At 32.7% G+C, this 24,788-nt stretch overlaps 1 protein-coding gene across 1 annotated transcript in view; it reads right to left on the reverse strand.

Moving 5' to 3' along the window:
• Positions 1-1,525: 1,525 nt before the first annotated feature.
• LOC148942395 (extracellular serine/threonine protein CG31145) overlaps positions 1,526-24,788 on the reverse strand; it is a 243,110-nt gene continuing 219,847 nt past the window's right edge. Inside the window, exon 9 of the mRNA XM_089103653.1 lies at positions 1,526-2,965. Within this exon, the coding sequence (XP_088959779.1) occupies positions 2,761-2,965 (205 nt within the window). The 3' untranslated portion in view covers positions 1,526-2,760. The remainder of the gene's footprint in view (positions 2,966-24,788) is intronic.

Below are 24,788 nucleotides of genomic sequence, written 5' to 3' on the forward strand. Positions count from 1 at the left end.
AAAAAGAAAAAAACGGAAAAAAAGTTGAAAGACAAGAAATTCAGTTGCAATCAACACAGTTTAAAGCCACAATATACGCCAAATATTTAAAATTGCAAAAAAAAAAACAAAAAAAAACAGAAAACCATTTTTTTCAAATAACATATTTCGTGGTTGTTAACCCATTCCCCTCATAAAACGTTCCTAATTAGAATTCCACTCATCTCTACACTAGGGTCATTGTTTAACCATTGAGAAGCAGACGGACTGCATATAAAAATATTGTAATTAAAAAGAAGTTCCTTTAATCTTATTGGTTTAAAATTCCCAAAAGGAAAACCAATCAGAAACCAATAGTTTTCAAAAAGTGTAATTATTCAGTTGCTAACAGTTAAAAACTAGGGCAGTTTTCGTTACAGTTAAATGGTTGCTAAGTTAAATCATTTTTCTAAGATTTCTGGGAAAGTAGCTTTAAGTTTTCTCTCGTTTATTCGGATCTCTTATTAAAGCTATACAAGTTGTGGCAAGTCCGCCCATTCCATTCTAAATTGTTTGGCCATACAAGCTAAAAAAAATTTTATAATAGACGAGTTAGGGCGATCCTTTGAGATATCGAGTCCCCTTAATATGGAAACTGTTATAATTTTCCTATTTTTTGTAAACTCTTACAATACATTTCTTAGGCATTTAAGACAGCGTTTCTGCTATACCAGAATTATTTTGGGTTTCCTCCAATTTTCTAGAAAGAAAATTGGACTCTCTGAAATATGCAAAGCCATTATCTTTAGCGTTAATTAGTGAATTGCATTTCGTGTATGTATGAACTCCAATTTTTGGTTCAATTTCTGAGGACCCAAATTCCTTCCGGGAAGATTCGGGATAATTAAAAAAATCAAGATAGTTTCGACTAGAATCATAAACTCCGCTGGCTAGAAGTCGAGTAGACCATCAAATTTAATGGATTTCGAATGTGAGCTGAATGAGGCTGAATTTCACGAAGTTGAGTTGACTGAGGTAGGTTTGAGTGGATTGATTTAAAGGGGGTTGAGCTACATAGGGTTGAACTAAACGGGGATGATATTGAATAGGTGTTTAGTCAATGAGGGCTAAGAAAAAAGGGGTTGAGTTGAATGAAGCTAAATTTCACGAAGTTGAGTTGACTGAGGTAGGTTTGGGTGGATTGATTTAAAGGGGGTTGAGCTACATAGGGTTGAACTAAACGGGGATGATATTGAATAGGTGTTTAGTCAAATGAGGGCTAAGAAAAAAGGGGTTGAGTTGAATGAAGCTGAATTTCACGAAGTTGAGTTGACTGAGGTAGGTTTGGGTGGATTGATTTAAAGGGGGTTGAGCTACATAGGGTTGAACTAAACGGGGATGATATTGAATAGGTGTTTAGTCAATGAGGGCTAAGAAAAAAGTGGTTGAGTTGAATGAAGCTGAATTTCACAAAGTGGAGTTGACTGGAGTAGATTTGGGTGAGATTGATTTAAAGAGGGTTGAGCTACATAGGGTTGAACTAAACGGGGATGATATTGAATAGGTGTTTAGTCAAATGAGGGCTAAGAAAAAAGGGGTTGAGTTGAATGAAGCTGAATTTCACGAAGTGGAGTTGACTGGAGTAGATTTGGGTGAGATTGATTTAAAGAGGGTTGAGCTGCATAGGGTTGAACTAAACGGGGATGATATTGAATAGGTGTTTAGTCAAATGAGGGCTAAGAAAAAAGTGGTTGAGTTGGATGAGGCTGGGTTGCATGGGACTGCGTTAAAGTAGCTTGAGTTGAATGGTGGTGTATGGAATGGGTTGGCTTAAACAGGGTTGAGTTAAATATTAACCATTGATAACCGGGGTTGTCTAAAGAAAAACAGTGATTAAAACCTGACAAAATTTACTTTAGCGATGATTCAATGTACTTTACGAGTTTTGATGATACTATACGTAATTGAATACAATGTACTTTACGAGTTTAGATGATTCAATGAGCAAGTTCTCATGTGAAGAAATTGTAAGGAGCACACTGATTTGCAATATGGCAACAACGACTTTGACATCAAATGCTAATTTTTCTGGGTGAGAAAATAAGAAACAACAAGTTCTGGTAAAAACAGGTTATAAAAAGTTCTGTCTCTTGAAACTGGATTAGTCATTCATAGAGTTTCCTTAATTTGATGACATAGATTATAGACCTAAATTTAACAAAAATATTAAATAATCCTTCGAGAATTACACCTCCTAAAAAAACAATAAAAAAACAATAAAAAAAACAAAAAAAAAACAAATCCGAATAAGATTAATGATTATTTTCACCATTGAAGCTAAAATTTTAACCTTAAATTAACCCACAAAATTACTATTTTTGTATTTAGATACCTTTACCTTTAAATATGCGAAAAAGGCTCTAAGAGTGTATATTCAATGTGTTATTTTTGGGAGGGGGGAGGGGGTAATAAAACCCAACCTCTAAAAAGGGCAGTGAGAAAAGGCAACACAAACTGATATTTGAGAACTGTTCTTCAATCAAATGCAATTGTGGCACAATAAACTTTCCTGATATTTGTGGCACATTGTGACAATTGTGCAATTGTGGCACAATTAAATATTGTTGTATCTTCATTGCACAGTTCAATCCTAGAAATCAGTTAGTTTCTAGACAATTTTCCAATTATTTTTAGCACAGTAGTTCCACCACATTTCAGCATTTTATTGGTCGAACAACAGAGGGTCCCATAATCGCCCTTATTTCAAATTTCATCTAAAAGCCAGACACTATGTAATAACTGCTATCTTCCTTTCTTCCATGATGAATACCCTACTAGAACATCAGCCGGGTCGTTTTTATCAATACATTCTTTTATCACATCAAGAACAATACCAACACTTCGATCCAAGGCTTCGTAATGAGGATCCCAGAGGATTGGCTGGACTGGATCACGTGACAGTGAAGCACGAAGTATTTGGCTGAGGCGTTTCGATCCAAACTCGAATCTGCAAAAATTCACAAAATTTAATAATTAGGATTTAAATCAGATTAGCATTTTAACTGACAAAACAAAAGGCATTTTTTAATGAAAATATTCTTTAAAAAGGTGTTTTTTGAAATCTGGGAAGGAGTACATGCCCCGAAGCCACTTTTTATTGCTCTCTGGCAACAAAATTGGCCAAATTTGGCAAAAATTGGCCAATCTTTGGCCAAAGAGCAATACTGCTACTTTGGACTTTTGTGTATTGGATACAATAGATATAGTATATAGGCTTTGTTGGATATAGGTCAGGTGGGGCATTGTCCCCCTAAAAAGCATGCCCCTCCCATCCTATATTTTTAAAATATACTTTTTCCGGTATTTTCATGGACAAATGGCTGTGTTTGGTGCTGTCACTGAAAAAATATATAACAACGAAATCTCCCCCCCCCCTCCCTAGATTTAAAAAAAGTATCATTTTGTTGTTTTTTTTTTCGAACACATGTTGCATACAGAATACCATGCCCAGGGACTAGACTGACGGAAGTCAGTCCTGTCCCCACGACTCAATCTTGTCCGCTGAATTTATTCAGATCGATACTTTTCATGTCCATATTTTTTTATATTTTTATATACATATTATTATATTATTTATATATCCATATCAGATCCATATTTTTCAGTGTATTTTTTTTTAGCAGCTTTGGGATTCAATCTTGTCCGCTGAATTTATTCGGATCCATACTTTCCATGGATTATATATTCTTATATACATATTGTTATATTATTTATATATCCATATCAGATCCATATTTTTCGGTGTATATTTTTAGCAGCTTTGGGATTCGCCATCTGCAACTGAGCAGTTAAAGGCTCGTTCGGGTTTTTTTCGTTTCTCAAAGTTTTTGTTAAGTTTTTTCTTTGTTTTGCAGGAATATTTTTATTTTAAGGAAATATTCTGTTCCTGACACTTTTGGTACAGTGAATTACGTAGAGCGAGAAACATTTAACACGAATATAAAACGTTTATTGTATTTTCTACCAGGTGACGTTATTTACTATTTTTGTTCCATAAATTTGTAAAAAAAAAGTCGATTCTTTAATTATGTTTTTTTCTATTTTGCTTCGTTTCTTTTATTCTACTCCGCTTCTTCATTCTCCTTCTTTTTTTCTATGTTATCTTATCTTGTATATTACGTGTGAATAAACACCAAATAAAAGATACATAATAAAATAATGAAACACCAAATAAAACACATACTACACATAATAATGCACATTATAACACGTAATAAAATATCAGTTGTAAAATACATAATAAATTGTGAAAATACATAGAAAAAAATAAAAACAAACTAAAGCACAGAAATAAAATTTCTGTCATTAATAGTTTTTTCAGTAATGAATTAAGTGATGGATTACGTATGAATTATGGTACAATGAATTACGTAAAGCGAGAAGCATTTTACACGAAACTAAAGCATATATTTTATTTTCTGCCAGTTGACGATATTTACTATTGTTTGTTTCCATTAATTCTGTATTTTGTATTGCTTTGAAGTCGGTTTTTCGATAATTTTTTTCATTTCGCTTTTCATTCCATTTCTGTTTTTCTTTTTCCTTACTCCGCTCCTTTTTTCTAAGTTTGCAAGCGGGTTTTGTTATCTTATATTTTGTTATCTTATATTTTGTTATCTTATATTTGTTATCAATAGACTTTTGTTATCTTATTATGTATGTAGTGTTAATATGTTGTTATGTATATTAATGTTATGTTATGTATATAAATGTTATATATATAGATGTTATGTATGCAAATATGCTATGTATATATGTATATATACATATTTGTTATGTATATTATGTATATATGTGTATATACTTGTAATGTATATAAAGGCTATGTATGTATGTAATATTATGTATCTTGTTATGTTATGTATATAATAAAAGAGTAAACACCGAATAAAAGATACATAATAAAAGGATAAAAATACAGCGCCTTAAAAAAAACACTAAATTAATACACAGAATTAAAATTCCTGTAATTAACAGTTTCTACAGTAGGGGTGAATAATCACTTTTCAAAACAAAGCTTCTTTCAGATTTTAAAAGCAAGTAGTGGAGCTAGGTCAACGAAACTTTCAGAGATTCATGATTTGATAATTTGATCTAATTGCTAAAACTTTCATTCAGCTATACTACTTTCTCTTCTTTTGTGTGGATTAATAAGGAGGTGCTTTCACATCACAATCAAAGGAATCGCAAATCACCAGAATCTAATTACGAGAACTGCAGTGAATACTGCCATTGACAGTACTGCCAGCTGATTTCGAGCACTGGATCTCGTATTGCAAAGTTGGGATGAAACCCATTGCACTACAACAGGGCATACTACTTTCTTTTAAAATACCAAACAAAGTTTATCCGGACAGCGATTGCTTACCCTAAATAAAGACGGAGCTCCAAGATATATAGCCCACACACAAGTAATGCCATCTTTACGAAGTTTTATCGAATATACTAAAAGTTTTCACGTGCAAAATTTTCAGTCGTGTCTAACAAATTTCTTTAGAGCTCTTTGAAATTTAGAGAGCGTTACCATGTTTTAAAATGTTTCATAAAATAAGTTGAAAATACTAATGGTTATTTTGCCTTTGTCATTCTATTTATTTATTTCTCAGCATTCAAAAACTAAATACTTGATATTTCTTAACTAAAATTAGCCTGAGAGTGACACACATATAGCCTACTACAAACAACTCACTGCATCACCAAGCCACCTGAGGCCAACACAGCTACACAAGCTCCTCCTCCATCCCATGGAGGAGCTTGTTTATTCAAATCCTTTCTTTTTATACTCTCCAAAGAAGTTCCCATTTCCCTTTAAATCTTTCCTTATGCAATCCTACCACACCATTCCATTTTTTAGGAGAAGGTTGCGAGTGGCCCTATTGGTTTTAATCCTATTCTAGGAGTATGTAAAGCCCCCTTAAGGCTTAGGGACTAAACCTTAAGGGAATAAACGTTAAGGGACTAAACCAGCAAGGAGTCCTGAGGCCCCAAAAGGTCGCCGCTGCACAATTTTTTTTTTTTATGCTTTTTGCTTTCTGATTCGTCATTTTTGACTACAAGTAAGTGCATTTTAGGCTACCTTTTCATTTTTTGGAGGGAGGGGGGATAGTGCATAGAAAAATCATTTCTAGGGTTAAATTCTTTCATGTGCAACCTGTATATTCCCAAGCACAGACACCTTCAAAAGGGTATATGCCATACAATGCTGGTTGTACACCCTTTTGAAAGTTACCACCACCTTTTCTAAGGGTTAGCATAAGGTCACTAGTTGTTCCTCAGCTTATGAAGTAAGGGTGTCTCGGAGGACCCCCTGACTGTTGTCAAGACAGCAAATTATCGTATAACCTCTAAGGGTAACAAAATAATGGTCAAAACTAGCAGTATATTATCAAGTAATTGTTCAAATTAAAGAGAAAGTCAGTTTCATTGTAAGGCGTGCTGCCATCTTTGTAAAATTGAATTGCCTATGAGATAACTACTCATTTGCACGCCAGCTGAAGCCTATATTTTAAGCTAAGCACACACAATTGAATAAATCGAATAATAACACTCAAAACATTGAAATTACGTCTTCCGGGCTTCTACAACTTTCTCTGTAAAATTTTGTACCGCAATAAATAGGTTCCTAGAAGAAATCTCCAAAATATCTGGGAAAAGTGGTGCATCCACATATAAAAAATTAAAGAAAACTAAAAAACTAAAAAAAAAATTTGGAAATCAGTCATATATCAGTCATATATCATATATATCAGTTATATATCAGTCATAAATCAGTTCATTATAAATGGGGCTTAAATAGGTTTCTCCCGTGTCTCTATTGAGAGCAACCTTTCGGTGAATGTACTTTTTTATCTCAACTGCCTCCCTGAACTAATTTATAATGAACTAATTAATTCTGATCGTTTTTACTTAAATATTAAAAAAAATCACATTTTGCAACCTAACCTAATCTGTGATGATGTTTTACCTGGAAAGCGTTTAGCTTTTAAAAATGCTCTGTATAAATTTTTTTTTTTTTTTTTTTTTTTTTTTTTTTTTATAGTATCCATGGATTTTTATTAGTAATTTTGATATTATTATCTTGCACTGAGGATGGTCAAGCGGAGGTCTTGACTGAAATATTTGCATTTTAGTCCATATGTTTCACTGGCTTGTATAATCCTCGTTTTTCTCTTTTTTTTTTTTTTTTTTTTTTTTTTTTTTTACTATTGTTTCGTTTTATCATGATTAGCCAGTGTGGTCTTAGAAATTATTTACTTCAAGTAAAATTCCTAATTATATTATATGCTTTTGGTATCTCATCTCATTTTATTTTATTCACATCTCAAAATGATCATTTCATTTTATCTCATCTCATCCCTTAGCACATTTTTTCGGCTCCTCCCTACTTCCAATAAACTCCCTCCATCCCTATCCTACCATACTGACTGTTTATTGCTGCAAAAGCGGAGCGTCAATGTAATCAAAAAGTTATTCCGTCGCCATTGAACCGAATAAATTAAGATTCAAGTTGAAAAATGCCCAAAATAGCCCCTAATCCAATAGACCCCATTACTCCTTCCTCTCTCTTTACGTTCTGCTGCCGAAAACATCAAACGCACTATGTTTCAGCATAATTGGTTCATCGCTTTACGAATCCTTGCCAGGCAGAAAATTTTTTTTATAGTGTAAGTACTGCCATCTTTACAAAGTTTAATCGTCTACAAAGAAAGATTTTACATGGAAAATTTCAACATTGCCTAAATATTATGGAGGATTTTAAATTTTATGGAGGATGAAATGAAATCATTTTTATACAATCCTAAAAAGGGCTTATCCCAGATTTCCCTCTCAATCACTCGGACTATCTGCCTTGGCTTTTTCTACAATTAGACATGTCTTGATGCCCGCCAAAAACTTGATTTTAATTAATTATAATAATTAATTAAATAATTTAGTTAAATTCATTGAGTAATTGATTTAAAATCTAGTATTTTGTAGACATCAAGAAATGGCTAATTGCAGAAAAAGTCAAGACAGATAGTCCGAGCGACTGAGAGGGAAATCTGGGATACGCCCTTTTTAGGATTGTATAAATATGATTTCATTTCATTTGTTGATAGATAAGTCTATCTGTCTATCCAGAACAAAGTGAAAGCAATATTTATAAAGCAATTTTCCTGGTATGCCTGTTTCAGTCTTTCAAAAAAAATTTAACTTAAAAAAGAATAAACAAATAAGAGTTTCAATAGGGATAAGTCCTTGTTTGACAGTGAAAAACAAATACAAATACGGCCTTCCAAAAACCCCGCAATGAAGGAAAATTGAATATATTATAGCCCAAATAAATGCGTGTAATTTAAAACAATGTTTATGGTAGGGAATTAACGAGTAGTAATCCAAGTTTTGAATGATGAAATGAAAACAAATTCAAATAAAAGTAAAGAGCGACATTAAAACTTAAATCAAACAATTATATCAGTCCTAAGGTATTTCATTGTTTTTACAGAGAAGATAAATCACTTCATAGTAATAGTACCCGCAATGCTCATAATCTAGTCAATGAAATACAGAAGTGGAACTAGAGCAGGCTTTCCTATCAGTTATCTAGGACATCATCAGCAGAAATACTCAGGATTTCTGCTGATCGCGAAGAATGACTGTGTCATCGAAATATCAAGAGGTTATGTATTTGTTTTTCACTGTCAAACAAAAGGACTTATCCCTATTGAAACTCTTATTTGTTTATTCTTTTTTAAGTTCACACTTTGTCTATATTCTATATCTGTAAATGCAATAACCCTTTTTTAAATTGTGAGTTCTACGTCTGTCTCGTTTTTTCGATGTTTATGGTTTTGTGCTTTAATGTATTTAAAACTAGGCTTCGCGCCTAGAATACAGTAAGCAACTATTTATCTCTTTTTTATTATTATGGTAGTTCTTGTTTTCTGTCTGATGTTTTCTGTAGGTTCTTAGGTTTGGAATTCTCTTCCAGAGAGCATTCGGGCGGCAGGGCACCTTGGATTATTTAAGAGTGAAATGAAAAACTTTCTTTTGGGTCTTGGTTCATGGATGTTTTTTTTTTGTTTTTTTCCCTTTTTCTCTTTTTTATTTGCTTTGATTATTATTATTATTACGATATTATTTTTTTGCAAATTTGCTTTCATTTTCATATTTAGAGATTGGTCATAATTTGGTTGTTTTATTTCCTGCTGTGTTTGTTTTGTTTGTTTGTTAAGAGTTTTGTTCGTTAAGCGTTTGTTACATATGAGGTCACCCAGTATCAATTGCGTTAATGTCTTTCTTTGGGCAGCCACTTAGATGAATGTTATGTGTTTACCATTTGGTAATTCAACGAATTGAATTGAAAAAATGGACATATTGAATTGAATATAACAACATAGCAAATACAACAACATATTCTAAGAAATAATAAAAATTAGCTGTTCCTGTTAAAGGGCATTTCAAATCATTCACGTTGTAGAGCCTGCAGTATTAGTTTTCATACTAGCTTTACACACTTTTAGCCTTGTCTGAAAAAAAGTCTGAGCCCAGAGGATCGATGGTATTGTGTTTTGTGGACTCAATGGCTTCACTATTTATAACTATAACTAAAAGAGTTACAGCACAAAGGATAACAATATAACGACATCTCTTCAGTGCCGGTTTTGACCTCTCTTGCGCCCAGGAAAGAATCTTGATTAGCCCCCCTCCCCTTCCTGTCTCCCACAAAATTTTCAGGGCAAGTTCAAACAAAATTTTCATTTATTAGCAAAACAATTTTCGTTTTATTAATTAATTAATAATTTATTTTTAAATATTTCAAAATTTATTATTTAACTATTTAATTTTTATCAACTATTTTAATCATTATTATTGTATTATTTTTCAATTTACTTTTATTTTATTAATTAATTAAAAAACTTTTTTTTATTTATTAACTGCTCTCTCTACTTTGCTAAAAAAAAAATAAGTTTAAAAAACTACGAAACTTTGGTTATTGATTTGAAATTTTGCGCCTCTAAAATTTCTGCACCCCGGGCATGTGCCATCTCTGTCCCTCCCCTAAAATCACCTCTGCATTTTTTGTCTCCTAGATCCATCTTAGGTCTAAAGTTGAAGCAACATCTGTTTTTTATTACCTTATTGTTACTTATTTAAACCCTGCAAGCAACAAACCTGAACAAAAGAACTCAAAATATAATCTGGATTTTACTGAAGCTTTTCCTTGAACATGTTTATTGAAGCTGTATTTAGGTGTTTCTCTGACCTCATGTCACTGTTTAAAACTGAATAAATGAAAAGTTTTTATTAGCACCTTATCAAATTTTTTACATCTGTAACTTTTCTTTAGGAGAAGAAGTTTTTGAAAAGTTTTTTACATTTAGTAATTCATTCATACAAAAGGCAATCACATCTCTAGCCAGAATCCAACTATTCATGACATGACAAGTTTTAAGAAAAATTAAAAAAAGGTTGGAATCAAAATGGAATAACAAAAACGGATAATAAAAATGGAAATTTTAAAATTTTAGCCAATACCAGATTCTAAAAATGTACTTTTGAGCAGCTAATTGGCGAAATAAAAATTTAACACCGGAACAAAAATTCCGTTCACGGTATAGAAAACAAAATAAAGTTCGAGCACCTATTCAATGAACTAAAAATTTAACGCTGGAACAAAAATTCCGTTCACGGAAGAGAAAACAAAATAAAATTTGAGCACCTACTCAATAAACTAAAAATTTAACACTAGAACAAAAATTCCGGTCACGGTATAAAAAAAAACTTTGAGCACCGACTCAATGAACTAAAACTTTAAAACCAGAATAAAAACTCCGTTAACAGAATAAAGAACAAAATAAAATTTGAGGAGCTACTCAACGAAACAAAAATTCAAAAAGAGATAAAAAAAATTTCGTTAACAGAATAAGGAACATAATAAAATTTGAGCAGCTACTAGACGAAATAAAAATTTAAAACCGGAATAAAATTCCATTAACGGAATAAAAAACGGAATAAAATTTGAGGAGCTACTTGACGAATAAAATTTTTAAAAACGGAACAAAAGTTCCGTAAACGGAACAAAAAATGAAATAAACTTTGAGCAGCTACTCGACGAAATAAAAATTTATAAACGGAACAAACATATCGTTAACCGAATAAAAAACGAAAAAAAAACTGGGCAGCTGCACCACAAACTAAAAATTTTAAACAGGAACCAATAATCCGTTAACGGAACAAAAAACGATATAAAATTTGAGGAGCTACACTCCAAACTATAAATTTAAAACCGGAACAAAAATTCCGTTAACGAAATAAATAACGAAATAAAATTTGAGGAGCTACTCAACGAAACAAAAATTCAAAAACGGATAAAAATTTCGTTAACAGAATAAAGAACATAATAAAATTTGAGCAGCTACTTGACGAAATAAAAATTTAAAACCGGAATAAAATTCCATTAACGGAATAAAAAACGGAATAAAATTTGAGCAGCTACTTGACGAATACAAATTTTAAAAACGGAACAAAAGTTCCGTAAACGGAACAAAAAATGGAATAAACTTTGAGCAGCTACTCGACGAAATAAAAATTAATAAGCGGAACAAACATATCGTTAACCGAATAAAAAACGAAAAAAAAACTGGGCAGCTGCACCACGAACTAAAAATTTTAAACAGGAACCAATAATTCGTTAACGTAACAAAAAACGATATAAAATTTGAGGAGCTACACAGCAAACTATAAATTTAAAACCGGAAAAAAATTCCGTAAACGAAATAAATAACGAAATAAAATTTGAGGAGCTACTCAACGAAACAAAAATTTAAAAACGGATAAAAAATTTCATTGACAGAATAAAGAACAAAATAAAATTTGAGCAGCTACTTAACGAAATAAAAATTTAAAACCGGAATAAAAATTCCATTAACGGAATAAAAAACGGAATAAAACTTGAGCAGCTACTTGACTAATAAAAATTTTAAAAACGGAACAAAAGTCCCGTAAACGGAATAAAAAATGAAATAAACTTTGAGCAGCTACTCGACGAAATAAAAATTAATAAACGGAACAAACATAGCGTTAATCAAATAAAAAACGAAACAAAAAACTGGGCAGCTGCGCCACGAACTAAAAATTTTAAACAGGAACCAATAATTCGTTAACGGAACAAAAAACGATATAAAATTTGAGGAGCTACACAGCAAACTATAAATTTAAAACCGGAAAAAAATTCCGTTAACGAAATAAATAACGAAATAAAATTTGAGGAGCTACTCAACGAAACAAAAATTTAAAAACGGATAAAAAATTTCATTGACAGAATAAAGAACAAAATAAAATTTGAGCAGCTACTTAACGAAATAAAAATTTAAAACCGGAATAAAAATTCCATTAACGGAATAAAAAACGGAATAAAACTTGAGCAGCTACTTGACGAATAAAAATTTTAAAAACGGAACAAAAGTCCCGTAAACTGAATAAAAAATGAAATAAACTTTGAGCAGCTACTCGACGAAATAAAAATTAATAAACGGAACAAACATAGCGTTAATCAAATAAAAAACGAAACAAAAAACTGGGCAGCTGCGCCACGAACTAAAAATTTTAAACAGGAACCAATAATCCGTTAACGGAACAAAAAACAATATAAATTTGAGGAGCTACACAGCAAACTATAAATTTAAAACCGGAACAAAAATTCCGTTAACGAAATAAATAACGAAATAAAATTTGAGCAGCTACTCAACGAAAAAAATAAAGTAAAAACAGATCAAAAATTTTTTAAACGGGATAAAAAACCGAGTAAAATTTGAGCAGCTACTTGACAAAATGAAAACCTTAAAAACGGAACAAAAGTTCCGTTAACGGAATAAAAAACAAAATAAATTTCGAGCAGCTAAACACGTTCCGTTTAAAAACGGCACAAAAGTTTCGTAAACGGAATCAAAAATGATATAAACTTTGAGCAGCTACTCGACGAAACAAAAATTTATTAACGGAACAGACATATCGTTAACCAAATAAAATACGAAACAAAAAACTGGGCAGCTGCACCACGAACTAAAAATTTAAAACAGGAAACAATATTCCGTTAGCGGAACAAAAAACGATATAAAATTTGAGCAGCCACACAGCAAACTATAAATTTAAAACCGGAACAAAAATTCCGTTAACGAAATAAATAACGATATAAAATTTGAGCAGCTACTCAACGAAAAAAAAAAATTCAAAACAGATCAAAATTTTTTTTAAACGGGATAAAAAACCGAGTGAAATTTGAGCAGCTACTTGACGAAATGAAAACCTTAAAAACGGAACAAAAGTTCCGTTGACGGAATAAAAAACAAAATAAAATTTGAGCAGCTACATAGCAAACTATAAATTTAAAACCAGAACCAAAATTCCGTTAACGGAATAAATAACGAAATAATTTTTTAGCAGCTACTTGATAAAATAAAAATTTAAAAACGGAATAAAAGTTCCTTTAATCGAATAACAAACGAAATAAAATTTGAACAGCTACTTGACGAAATAAAAATTCAAAAACGGAACTAACATTCCGTTAACAGAATAAAAACACAATAAAATTTGAGTAGCCACTCGACAAAATAAAATTTAAAAACAAAACAAAACTTCCATTAACGAAATAAAAGAGGAGATAAAATTTGAGCAGGTACGCAACAAACTACAAATTTAAAACCGGAACAAAAATTCCGTTAACGGAATAAAAACGAAATAAAACTTGGGCAGCTATACATCGAACTATAAATTTAAAGCAGGAAAAAAATTCCGTTAACAGTATAAAAGGCGAAATAAAATTTGAGCAGCTACTCAATGAAATAAAAATTTAAAAACGAGCAAAACTTCCGTTAACGGAACCAATAGCGAAATAAAATTTGAGCAGTTACACAAAAAACTATAAATTTAAGACCAGAACAAAAATTCCGTTAACGAAATAAAGAAAAAAATAAAATTTGAGGAGCTACTTGACGAAGTAAAAATTTAAAACTGGAAAAAATATTCCGTTCACGGAATAAAAAACAAAAATTGAGCAGCTACTCAATTAACTAAAAATTTAAAGTCCGAATAAAAACTCCGTTAACGGGATAAAGAACAAAACAAAACTTGAGCAGCTACTCAACGAAATAAAAAATTAAAACCGGAACAAAATTTCGTTAACGGAATAAAAAAAAGATTTTTTTTAGCAGCCACTCAATGAACTAAACTTCTAAGGCCGGAAAACTAATTCCATTAACGAAATCAAAAACGAAATAAAATTTGGGCAACTGCTCAACGAATTAAAAATTTAAAAACGGAAAAAAATTCCGTGTATTTGAAGAATTAAAAATTTAAAAACGGAAAAAAATTCCGTGTATTTGAAGAATTAAACATTTAAAAAAGGAGCAAAAGTCCCGTTAACGGAGTAAAAACGGAATAAAATTTAAGCAGCTACTCGAAAAAAAAAATTAAAACCGAAACAAAATTTCGTTAACGGAATAAAAAAAAAATTCTTTTAGCAGCTACTCAATGAACTAAAATTCTAAAGCCGCAAAACTAATTCCATTAACGAAATCAAAAACGAAATAAAATTTGGGCAACTGCTCAACGAATTAAGAATTTAAAAAGCGATCAAAATTCCGTGTACTTGAAGAATTAAACATTTAAAAACGGAACAAAGTCCTGTTATAGTCCAGGACTTTTAGGGTTTGACCCGGACAAAATTGCAATATAAACGAAAATGGTACCAAAATGATCAAAAAAAAAATTCTGTACAACATACTAAAAGTCCCCATAAATCCAAGTGGGGCGAGTACCCGAAAAACAGGGGAAAAGGGGGAAATGCGGGGGAAATTGGGAAAAATGCCGAACATGCCCAGAAAATAGTTCAAAGTGAGTTTTCTGGGGCTTTCCCATACCCTGATCACGAAACTGACATCTAAAATTCAGTATAGAATAAAAGTACTACGGAAAACGGGTGGAACCGGGGGAAGAGGGGAAAAAATTAAAAATACAGAGTAGGGGTAGAAAGCACTTTGAAATATGTTTTCTTGGGTCTTTCTATCTGCTGATCCCGAAACTGACATCTAAAATGAAATAAAGGACATGAGCCCCACCATAACGAGGGAAAAGGGGGAAAGAGGGGAAGAAAAGGGACAATTGAAGTCAGGGGTAGAAATCAGTTTGAAATGTGTTTTCTGGGGTTTTCCTATCTGCTGATCACGAAACTGACACCTAAAATGAAGGAAAGAAAACGAGAACCATGAAAACCGAACAAAACTGGAGGAAATAGCGGAAAAGGGGAAGGGAAGCCTGACTCCTGAGCCAGCTGCTAATGGCTAATAAGTAGGCCTATGGACAAAATAACTCGCTTAAGTATCAAACTTTTACTTTCTAGAATCACAGACATTTCTTACAACCATTTGAATTACTAAACATACAGAAAACAACCGCTTGGCAGTGATCACAGTATAAAACTTCAGCTATTATAGGTAAAATTTGTACTTTCGAAGGCAATATCGTTGAATAAAAAACTAAAAAAAGAACTTCAGTAACTATAGGTAGAATCTGCACTTTTTAAGGCAGTAGAGTTGACTTGAAAAACACAGCATTGATGTCACTAGTCGAGCTCCTCGTCTTCGACAATCTCGTTGTCCCTGTTCAAACAGTTGATACCCTGACATTCTCCGCACGCGAACGTACACGCTAATCCAATTTTCTTGCAGCTGCATCGCGAGTTCTCGCAGCCTGTCTTACAGTTGCATCTCACGACACTCAAAAGAGTCCGAGGTGTGGGCAACAAATCGGTCATCACAGGTGAGTATTTATGGTCTCTGAGGACCCAACCCCAGTCAGCCGGGACAAGGTCAGCTGGTTCCCCTTTCCAACAGGATACCTGGAGGTGCACTCGCTGGGAGTGGAATAAAACTGCAGCTTCGGTTGGCGGAAGCCTTTCAGGCTTAACAAACGCCGTAGTATTTGACAAAGAAACTTTTTCCAAGAAAATTCGATATCGCAGCTTAGTGAGATCTTCGTTTGGTCGTGCTTTATACAAGCTGAGGAGAATATATTCACCCGCTTTCACAATTTCATCTTTAGACGATGATTCATCCAGAAACACTTTGCATTTTTTTCTGAACACTTCGCTTTTCTTCAAAAGAGGTAGCACAGCTTGCTTTCCAAGTCCGAAAACTTGTGAGGTCGTGTTACATCCCAAGAGTGCGTACCCTACCAGAAGTAGCCTGGATACTTCTCCCATTTTTTTTTTAAATTCGTTGAGGCACCAGAACCGTGTTATCGCTTCTTTTGCGTTCGTTGACGATTCGAAGTAAAGTGTTTTTGTATTAGGCGGGAGGTGATACAAGAGTAGAATCAGATGATCAGTGTCGTTGCCAAGAACTATTGTTTCAGAGTTTTCTGCTTTCGTTACGGCAGTCTTCACGATTAGATAGTCAGCATCGTCCTTCGCATGGACGACTTCAAATCCTTTGACTCTGAGTTTTTCCCTGATGTAGCTTATAATTCGCTGTTTGTTCTGAGAGTTGCTCAAAAACTCTTCCTTCTTTTTCTGGAGCTTCATCCCTAAACTGAAATCGATCACTTGATGCTGGCTTCCCTTACACCGTCGGTTTTGGGTAGCATCTTTCGTGGTTGGACCAGCGCTGTATCCATCGAAGACAACAGTAGGGGAGGTACAGCGTCGAGTAACGAAACTAACATAGCTGTCACAGATTGAATCATAAGTATCACCAATCTTCCAAGGTACTTGCTGAAGCAGCCAACCTCCGTCAACTACAGTGACACGATCTGACACTGGCAGGTTGTGAATCGAGTCCGTTTTCGCTTCTTTCGATATTACTTTCGCTAGTGCAGGTTTGTCTGGCTGACGCATTATACCAGAATTCTCAAACAAAGCGGGGGATAACTGTACAGTTCGTAACGTAGAGTTTCTGCCATGTCATTTTCAGATGTATGGGCAGCAGTCGAAAGACGTTGAAAAAGCAGTGCAGAGTCGATATGCAAAATCTCGCCATCTATCCTTATGTTCCCATCGGATGCCAGTGTAACGACTTTTTCTTTCTTCCTGAATGAAAAACTTTCGACGGATTGGCCATCCATGCGCTGGAGGATCAGCTCACCTACAGCTTTAGCATCCTCTGCATTGACGCCTTTTTGGGCAATCAGCCCGGAACCTATACTTCTAAGCTCTATGGAACTAGTGAAAGGACAGTTCTCTAGAAGGAATTCAAGAAACGTCAGTAGATCCTTAGTATCTCTCTTTACTCGTGCTGCGGTTGCAGTAACGTGCTGTTCACTAGAACTGTACTCTAGGCCCGTCAGTTTCTGCATTAGATCATTCACTGAAGCGAGTACTGGCATAGACATTGTTCATATGTTTCTCTGAAACTCAGTCATCCCTTTTCCTCTTGTCAGCCCTCCATCTGTTTGCTTCTCTTACTGAGTGTCGAATTAGAACAGGATTATGTTGACGAACCCACGCGCGTGTTGATAACGGCGAGGAATACGGAATAAAATAATTTCAGTATCTTTCCGTATTTCTTTCTCGAGTTTTTTTTTGCCTTTTCCTAAACTATGGGGTAGCCGAACCTCTATATATCTCCTGTATTAAAATTTGTAAACATTTCCACATGCTTTCTACCCCTACCCTTTCTATTTCCCTTTTTCCCCTCCCTCCCCCCCCCCCATTTCCCCGTTTTATGTTAATCATTTTTTCTTATATCATTTTAGTTCTCAATTTCGTAATCACAAGATAGGAATACCCCAGAAAATATCTTTCAAACCGCTTTCTACCCCTACCCGGTATTCTTCTCTCTTCTCCCCTCTTTCTCCTGGTCCCCCGTTTTCCGTAGTACTCTTTTTCTATGCAGAATTTTAGATGTCAATTTCATAATCAGCGTATGTGAAAACATGAGAAAACTCACTTTAAACTATTTTCTTGGCATGTTCTACATTTTTCCCATTTTCCCCCGCATTTCTCTCTTCCCTCATGTTTTTCGGGTTTCCGCCCCACGTAGAGTTCTAAGAACTTTTAGTATGTTGTATAGAATTTTTTTCTGATCATTTTAGTACCATTTTCGTTTATATTGCAATTTTGTCCGGGTTCGACACTTTTTTGAGCTAAAAGTCCTGGACTATTAACGGAATAAAAAACGAAGCAAAATTTAAGCAGCTACTTGACGAAATAAAAATCTATAAACGGAACGAATATTTCGTCAACGGAATAAAAAACGAAATAAAACTTGGGCAGCTGCACAACGAACTATAACTTTAAAACCGGAACAAAAATTCCGGTAACGGTATAAAAGGAGAAATAAAATTGGAGGAACTACTTAACGAAAAACAAATTTTAAACGAAGAAAACTTCGTTTAACGGAACAAACAACAAAATAAAAATTGAGCAGCTACACAACAAATTAGAAATTTAAAACCGGAACCAAAATTTCGTTAACGGAATTAAAAACGAAATAGAACTTGGGCAGCCTCACAACGAATTATAAATTTAATAGCGGAACAAAAATTCTGTTTACGGTATAAAAGGCGAAATAAAAATTGAGTAGCTACTCAACAAAATAAAATATTTAAAAGTAACAAAAATTCCGTTAACGATATTAAAAACAGAATAAAATTTGAGCAGCTACTCGATCAACTAAAAATTTAAAACCAGAACAAAAATCCCATTAACGGAATGAAATAACTAAATAAAATTGAGCAGCTACTCAATGAACTAAAAATTTAAAACCGGAACAAAATTCCGCTAACGGAATAAAAACGGAATAAAATTTAAGCAGCTACTTGACGAAATAAAAATTAGAAACCGGAACAGATTTCCTTAACAGAATAACGAAATAAAATCTGAGCAGCCACTCGACTTATGGTTGTACTCAACGATTTATATTCGACGTATAATTATAGATACTTAAATATAGGACATTTGACAAAAAACCTAAGCAGATATTTTAGCAAAGACCTTCACCAAGCTGTCCTTAGTACAAAAAAAGGATGAAATGAAACATAAAAAAAAGAAAAAACATCGGTTGTTTTTTATTTTTTTTTTATGTGAAATGTCACGTACATTCCGTACCATATGGCCTTTGAACGCAGTTACGTAGCAACAACTTCAAATCTACACATGCATAGGGACAAAAACTTGAACATTAGCTCAACGTAACGTCGCACTAAATTGAGTAATACACAGTGTATAAACTCCTCAACTACTCATGTATAACAACAATATTTGAACAACTATTCAAATCCAGTGGCGTCAATTAACGGAAATGTGGCGGAATGATTTTTTTCAAAATAGGGAGTTGCTATATTTTTCAGCTTTAAAAAAAAATATTTTTAATGAAAACACCAAGAAGGTATTTTTCGAAATCTTGAGGGAGAGGATATCTAGCGGGAGGATCTGACACCCCCCCCCCCCTTAATTGACGTCTCTAATAAATCTACATGCATACTAAAGTAGTATGTCTCGTCTGGATTTGCGGAGACGTATAGCAATCTCCATGTTATTTGCGGAGACGTATAGCAATTTCCTATGCTCGTCTGGATTCTAAGAGTCCTATGTACCAAACAGGTTTTTCTGGTAGGTAAACATTTCTACAGGTCATTACACCTTTGCCAAGAGATTAAACCAGTATTGTCTATAACTTAATTTACGTAGGTTGAACTTCCGGTGGTTAAGAAAGCGTAACGAGTAAGTAAAGTATGAGAAATGGGATGCTATAATTAGAATGGTTTTAAGTTGAAAATTGTGACGTAAAAATAACTCAGTTATTTGCTTGCGTGTATAGGAATTCCCATGTTATTTGCTTGCCTGTATTTTGTGTTAAATAAGTGGTTTTTGTATCTTTTAAAAGAGCTTTAAGGGGTTTGAGAGACTCAGTTGCCTGATTCCGTGTGGTTTTTCTTTACTTAGGGCTCATTAAAAACGAAGTTTTGTTTTAAATAAGTAGTTTTTGTATCTGTTAAAAGAGCTTTAAGGGGTTTGAGAGACTCTGTTGCCTGATTCCGTGTTGTTTTTCTTTACTTAGTGCTCATTAAAATCGATATTTTTGTGTTAAATAAGTAGTTCTTGTATCTGTTAAAAGAGCTTTAAGGGGTTTGAGAGACTCTGTTGCCTGATTCCGTGTGGTTTTTCTTTACTTGGTGCACATTAAAAAAGAACTTTTTGTTTTAAATAAGTAGTTCTTGTATCTTTTAAAAGAGCTTCAAGGGATTTGAGAGACTCTGTTGCCTGATTCCGTGTGGTTGTTCTTTACTTAGTGCTCATTAAAAACGAAATTTTTGTTTTAAATAAGTAGTTCTTGTATCTTTTAAAATAACTTTACGGGTTTTGAGAGACTCGGTTGTCTGATTACGTGTAGTTTTTTTTTACTTGGTGCCCATTAAAAACGAATTTTTTGTGTTAAATAATTAGTTTTTTTTATCTTTTAAAAGAGATTTAAGGGTTTTGAGAGACTCTGTTGACTGATTCCGTGTGGTTTTTCTTTACTTAGTGCTCATTAAAAACGAAGTTTTTGTGTTAAATAAGCAGTTTTTATATCTTTTAAAATAGATTTAAGGGGTTTGAGAGACTCTGTTGCTTGATTCCATGTGGTTTTTCTTTACTTGGTGCCCATTAAAAACACAGTTTTGTGTTAAATAAGTAGTTCTTGTATCTTTTAAAAGAGCTTTACGGGGTTTGAGACACTCTGTTGCCTGATTCCGTTTGGTTTTTCTTTACTTAGTGCTCATTAAAAACGAAATTTTTGTGTTAAATAAGTAGTTCTTGTATCTTTTAAAATAGCTTTAAGGGGTTTGAGAGACTCGGTTGCCTGATTCCGTGTGGTTTTTCTTTAATTTGTGCAAAATAAAAACTAAATTTTTGTGTTAAATAAGATGTTTCTGCATCTTTTAAAATAGCTTGAAGAGGTTTTAGAGACTCTGTTGCCTCATTCCGTGTGGTTTTTCTTTACTTAGTGCTTAATAAAAAAGATGTTAAATAATTATTTTTTTGTATCTTTTAAAATAGCTTTAAGGGGTTTGAGAGATTCAGTTGCTTGATTCCGTGTGGTTTTTCTTTACTTAGTGCTCATTAAAAAACGAAGTTTTTGTGTTCTTATTTGAGAAGTTAACTTTAGTATTTTATGGTTTTACGTGCCTGAAATCATGAATTAGAATATTTAATTAACTGTTTAGGGTTTTCAGACCTAGGTTTTTTAGATTTTCGTGTGTGTTTGACTCCTGGTGTTTTTTATTTGAGAAGTTAACTTTAGTATTTTGTGGTTTTACGTGCCTGAAATCATGAATTAGAATAGTTAATTAGCAGTTTAGGGTTTTCAGACCTAGGTTTTTTAGATTTTCTTGTGTGTTTGTTTCCTGGAGTTTATTATTTGAGAAGTTAAGTAGTTCTTGTATCTTTTAAAAGAGCTTTACGGGGTTTGAGAGACTCGGTTGTCTGATTCCGTGTGGTTTTTCTTTACTTGGTGCCCATTAAAAACGAAATTTTTGTGTTAAATAAGTAGTTTTTTTGTATCTTTTAAAAGAGCTTTAAGGGGTTTGAGAGACTCAGTTGCCTGATTCCGTGTGGTTTTTCTTTACTTAGTGCTCATTAAAAACGAAGTTTTTGTGTTAAATAAGCAGTTTTTGTATCTTTTAAAATAGCTTTAAGGGGTTTGAGAGACTCAGTTGCTTGATTCCATGTGGTTTTTCTTTAATTGGTGCCCATTAAAAACACAATTTTGTGTTAAATAAGTAGTTCTTGCATCTTTTAAAAGAGCTTTACGGGGTTTGAGACACTCTGTTGCCTGATTCCGTTTGGTTTTTCTTTACTTAGTTCTCATTAAAAACTAATTTTTTGTGTTAAATAAGTACTTCTTTTATATTTTAAAATAGATTTTAGGGGTTTGAGAGACTCTGTTGTCTGATTCCGTGTGGTTTTTTTCTTTACTTGGTGCCCATTAAAAACGAAATTTTTTTGTTAAATAAGTAGTTTTTGTATCTTTTAAAAGAGCTTTAAGGGGTTTGAGAGACTCGGTTGCCTGATTCCGTGTGGTTTTTGTTTACTTAGTGCTCATTAAAAACGAAGTTTTTGTGTTATATATTTAGTTTTTTGTATATTTTAAAATAGCTTTAAGGGGTTTGAGATACTCAGTTGCTTGATTCCGTGTGGTTTTTCTTTACTTAGTGCTCATTAAAAACGAAGTTTTTGTGTTCTTATTTGAGAAGTTAACTTCAGTATTTTATGGTTTTACGTGCCTGAAATCATGAATTAGAATATTTAATTAACTGTTTAGGGTTTTCAGACCTAGGTTTTTTAGATTTTCGTGTGTGTTTGACTTCTGGGGTTTATTATTTGAGAAGTTAACTTTAGTATTTTGTGGTTTTACGTGCCTGAAATCATGAATTAGAATAGTTAATTAGCAGTTTAGGGTTTTCAGACCTAGGTTTTTTAGATTTTTTTGGGTGTTTGTTTCCTGGAGTTTATTATTTGAGAAGTTAAGTAGTTCTTGTATCTTTTAAAAGAGCTTTACGGGGTTTGAGAGACTCGGTTGTCTGATTCCGTGTGGTTTTTCTTTACTTGGTGCACATTAAAAACGAACTTTTTGTGTTAAATAAGTATTTTTTTTTATCTTTTAAAAGAGCTTTAAGGGGTTTGAGAGACTCTGTTGCCTGATTCCGTGTGGTTTTTCTTTACTTAGTGCTCATTAAAAACGAAGTTTTTGTGTTAAATAAGCAGTTTTTGTATCTTTTAAAATAGCTTTAAGGGGTTTGAGAGACTCAGTAGCTTGATTCCGTGTGGTTTTTCTTTACTTGGTGCCCATTAAAAACACAATTTTTTGTTAAATAAGTAGTTCTTGTATCTTTTAAAAGAGCTTTACGGGGTTTGAGACACTCTGTTGCCTGATTTCCGTTTGGTTTTTCTTTACTTAGTGCTCATTAAAAACGAAGTTTTTTTTGTGTTAAATAAGTAGTTTTTTGTATCTTTTAAAATAGCTTTAAGGGGTTTGAGAGACTCAGTTGCTTGATTCCGTGTGGTTTTTCTTTACTTAGTGCTCATTAAAAACGAAGTTTTTTTGTGTTATTATTTGAGAAGTTAACTTTAGTATTTTATGGTTTTACGTGCCTGAAATCATGAATTAGAATAGTTAATTACCTGTTTAGGGTTTTTAGACCTAGGTTTTTTTAGATTTTCGTGTGTGTTTGACTCCTGTGGTTTATTATTTGAGAAGTTAACATTAGTATTGTGTGGTTTTACTTGCTTGAAATCATGAATTAGAATAGTTAATTAGCAGTTTAGGGTTTTCAGACCTAGGTTTTTTAGATTTTCTTGGGTGTTTGTTTCCTGGAGTTTATTATTTGAGAAGTTAATTTTAGTATTTCATGGTTCTTTCTTGAATTCACCTGTTGGATAAACAAAGAGACATTTCGTTCAAGAAATTATGACAAAATTCTAAGTAAGTAACAAACTCTTTCTTGAAGCTACCTCTTGGATACACAATACAGAAATTTCATTTAAGAAATTATGAAAAAAATTGTATAAGCAAGTAACAAACTCTTTCCTGAAGTCACCTCTTGGATGCACAATGCAGAAACTTAATTTAAGAAACTATGAAAAAAATTGTAAGTAAGTAAGTAACAAATTCTTTCTTGAAGTCACTTCTTGGATACACAATACAGAAATTTCATTAAAGAAACTATGAAAAAATTGTAAGTAAGTAGCAAATTCTTTCTTGAATTCACCTGCTGGATAAACAAAAAGACATTTCGTTCAAGAAATTATGACAAAATTCTAAGTAAGTAACAAACTCTTTCTTGAAGTTACCTCTTGGATACACAATGCAGAAATTTCATTTAATAAATTATCAAAAATTGTAATTAATTAGGAAATTCTTTCTTGAATTTACCTCTTGTGTAAATAAAAAAGACATCTCAATCAAGAATTTACGAAAAAATTCTAAGTTAGTACCAAACTCTTTCTTGAATTTACCTCATGGATACACAATGCAGAAATTTAATTTAAGAAATTATGAAAAAGAATTGTAAGCAAGTAACAAACTCTTTCATGAAGTCATCTCGTGGATACACAACGCAGAAATTTCATTAAAGAAATTATGAGAACATTGTAAGTAAGTAGCAAATTCTTTCTTGAATTCACCTGCTGGATAAACAAAAAGACATTTCGTTCAATTTCATTCAAGAAATTATGACAAAATTCTAAGTAAGCAACAAATTTTTTCTTGGAGTTACCTCATTGACACACAATGCATAAATGTAATTTAATAAATTATAAAAAATTTTTAATTAAACATAAAATTCTTTCTGTAATTTGCCACCTGCTCAAATAAAAAAGACATTTCATTCAAGAAATGACTACAAAATTCTCAGTAAGTAACAAACTCTTTCTTGAATTTACATCATGGATACATAATGCAGAAATTTCATTTAAGAAATTCTTAAAAAAAATTGTAAGCAAGTAACATCTCTTTCATGAAGTCACCTCGTGGATACACAATGCAGAAATTTCATTAAAGAAATTATGAAAAAATTGTAAGTAAGTAGCTAATTCTTTCTTGAATTCACCTGCTGGATAAACAAAAAGACATTTAGTTAAAGAAATTATGAGAAAATTCCTATTAAGTAACAAATTCTTTATTGTTTTCACGCCTTAGTTACACGATGTAGTAATTTAATTCAAGAAATTATGAAAAAATTCTCTGTAAGTAAGAATTTCTTTCTTAAAGTCAACTCTTGGATACACAATTCGGAAATTTCATTCAATAAAT

Source organism: Artemia sp. Qi Xiang Cuo, chromosome 17, assembly GCF_049724085.1.
Source record: "Artemia sp. Qi Xiang Cuo chromosome 17, ASM4972408v1, whole genome shotgun sequence".
Classification (NCBI taxonomy): domain Eukaryota; kingdom Metazoa; phylum Arthropoda; class Branchiopoda; order Anostraca; family Artemiidae; genus Artemia; species Artemia sp. Qi Xiang Cuo.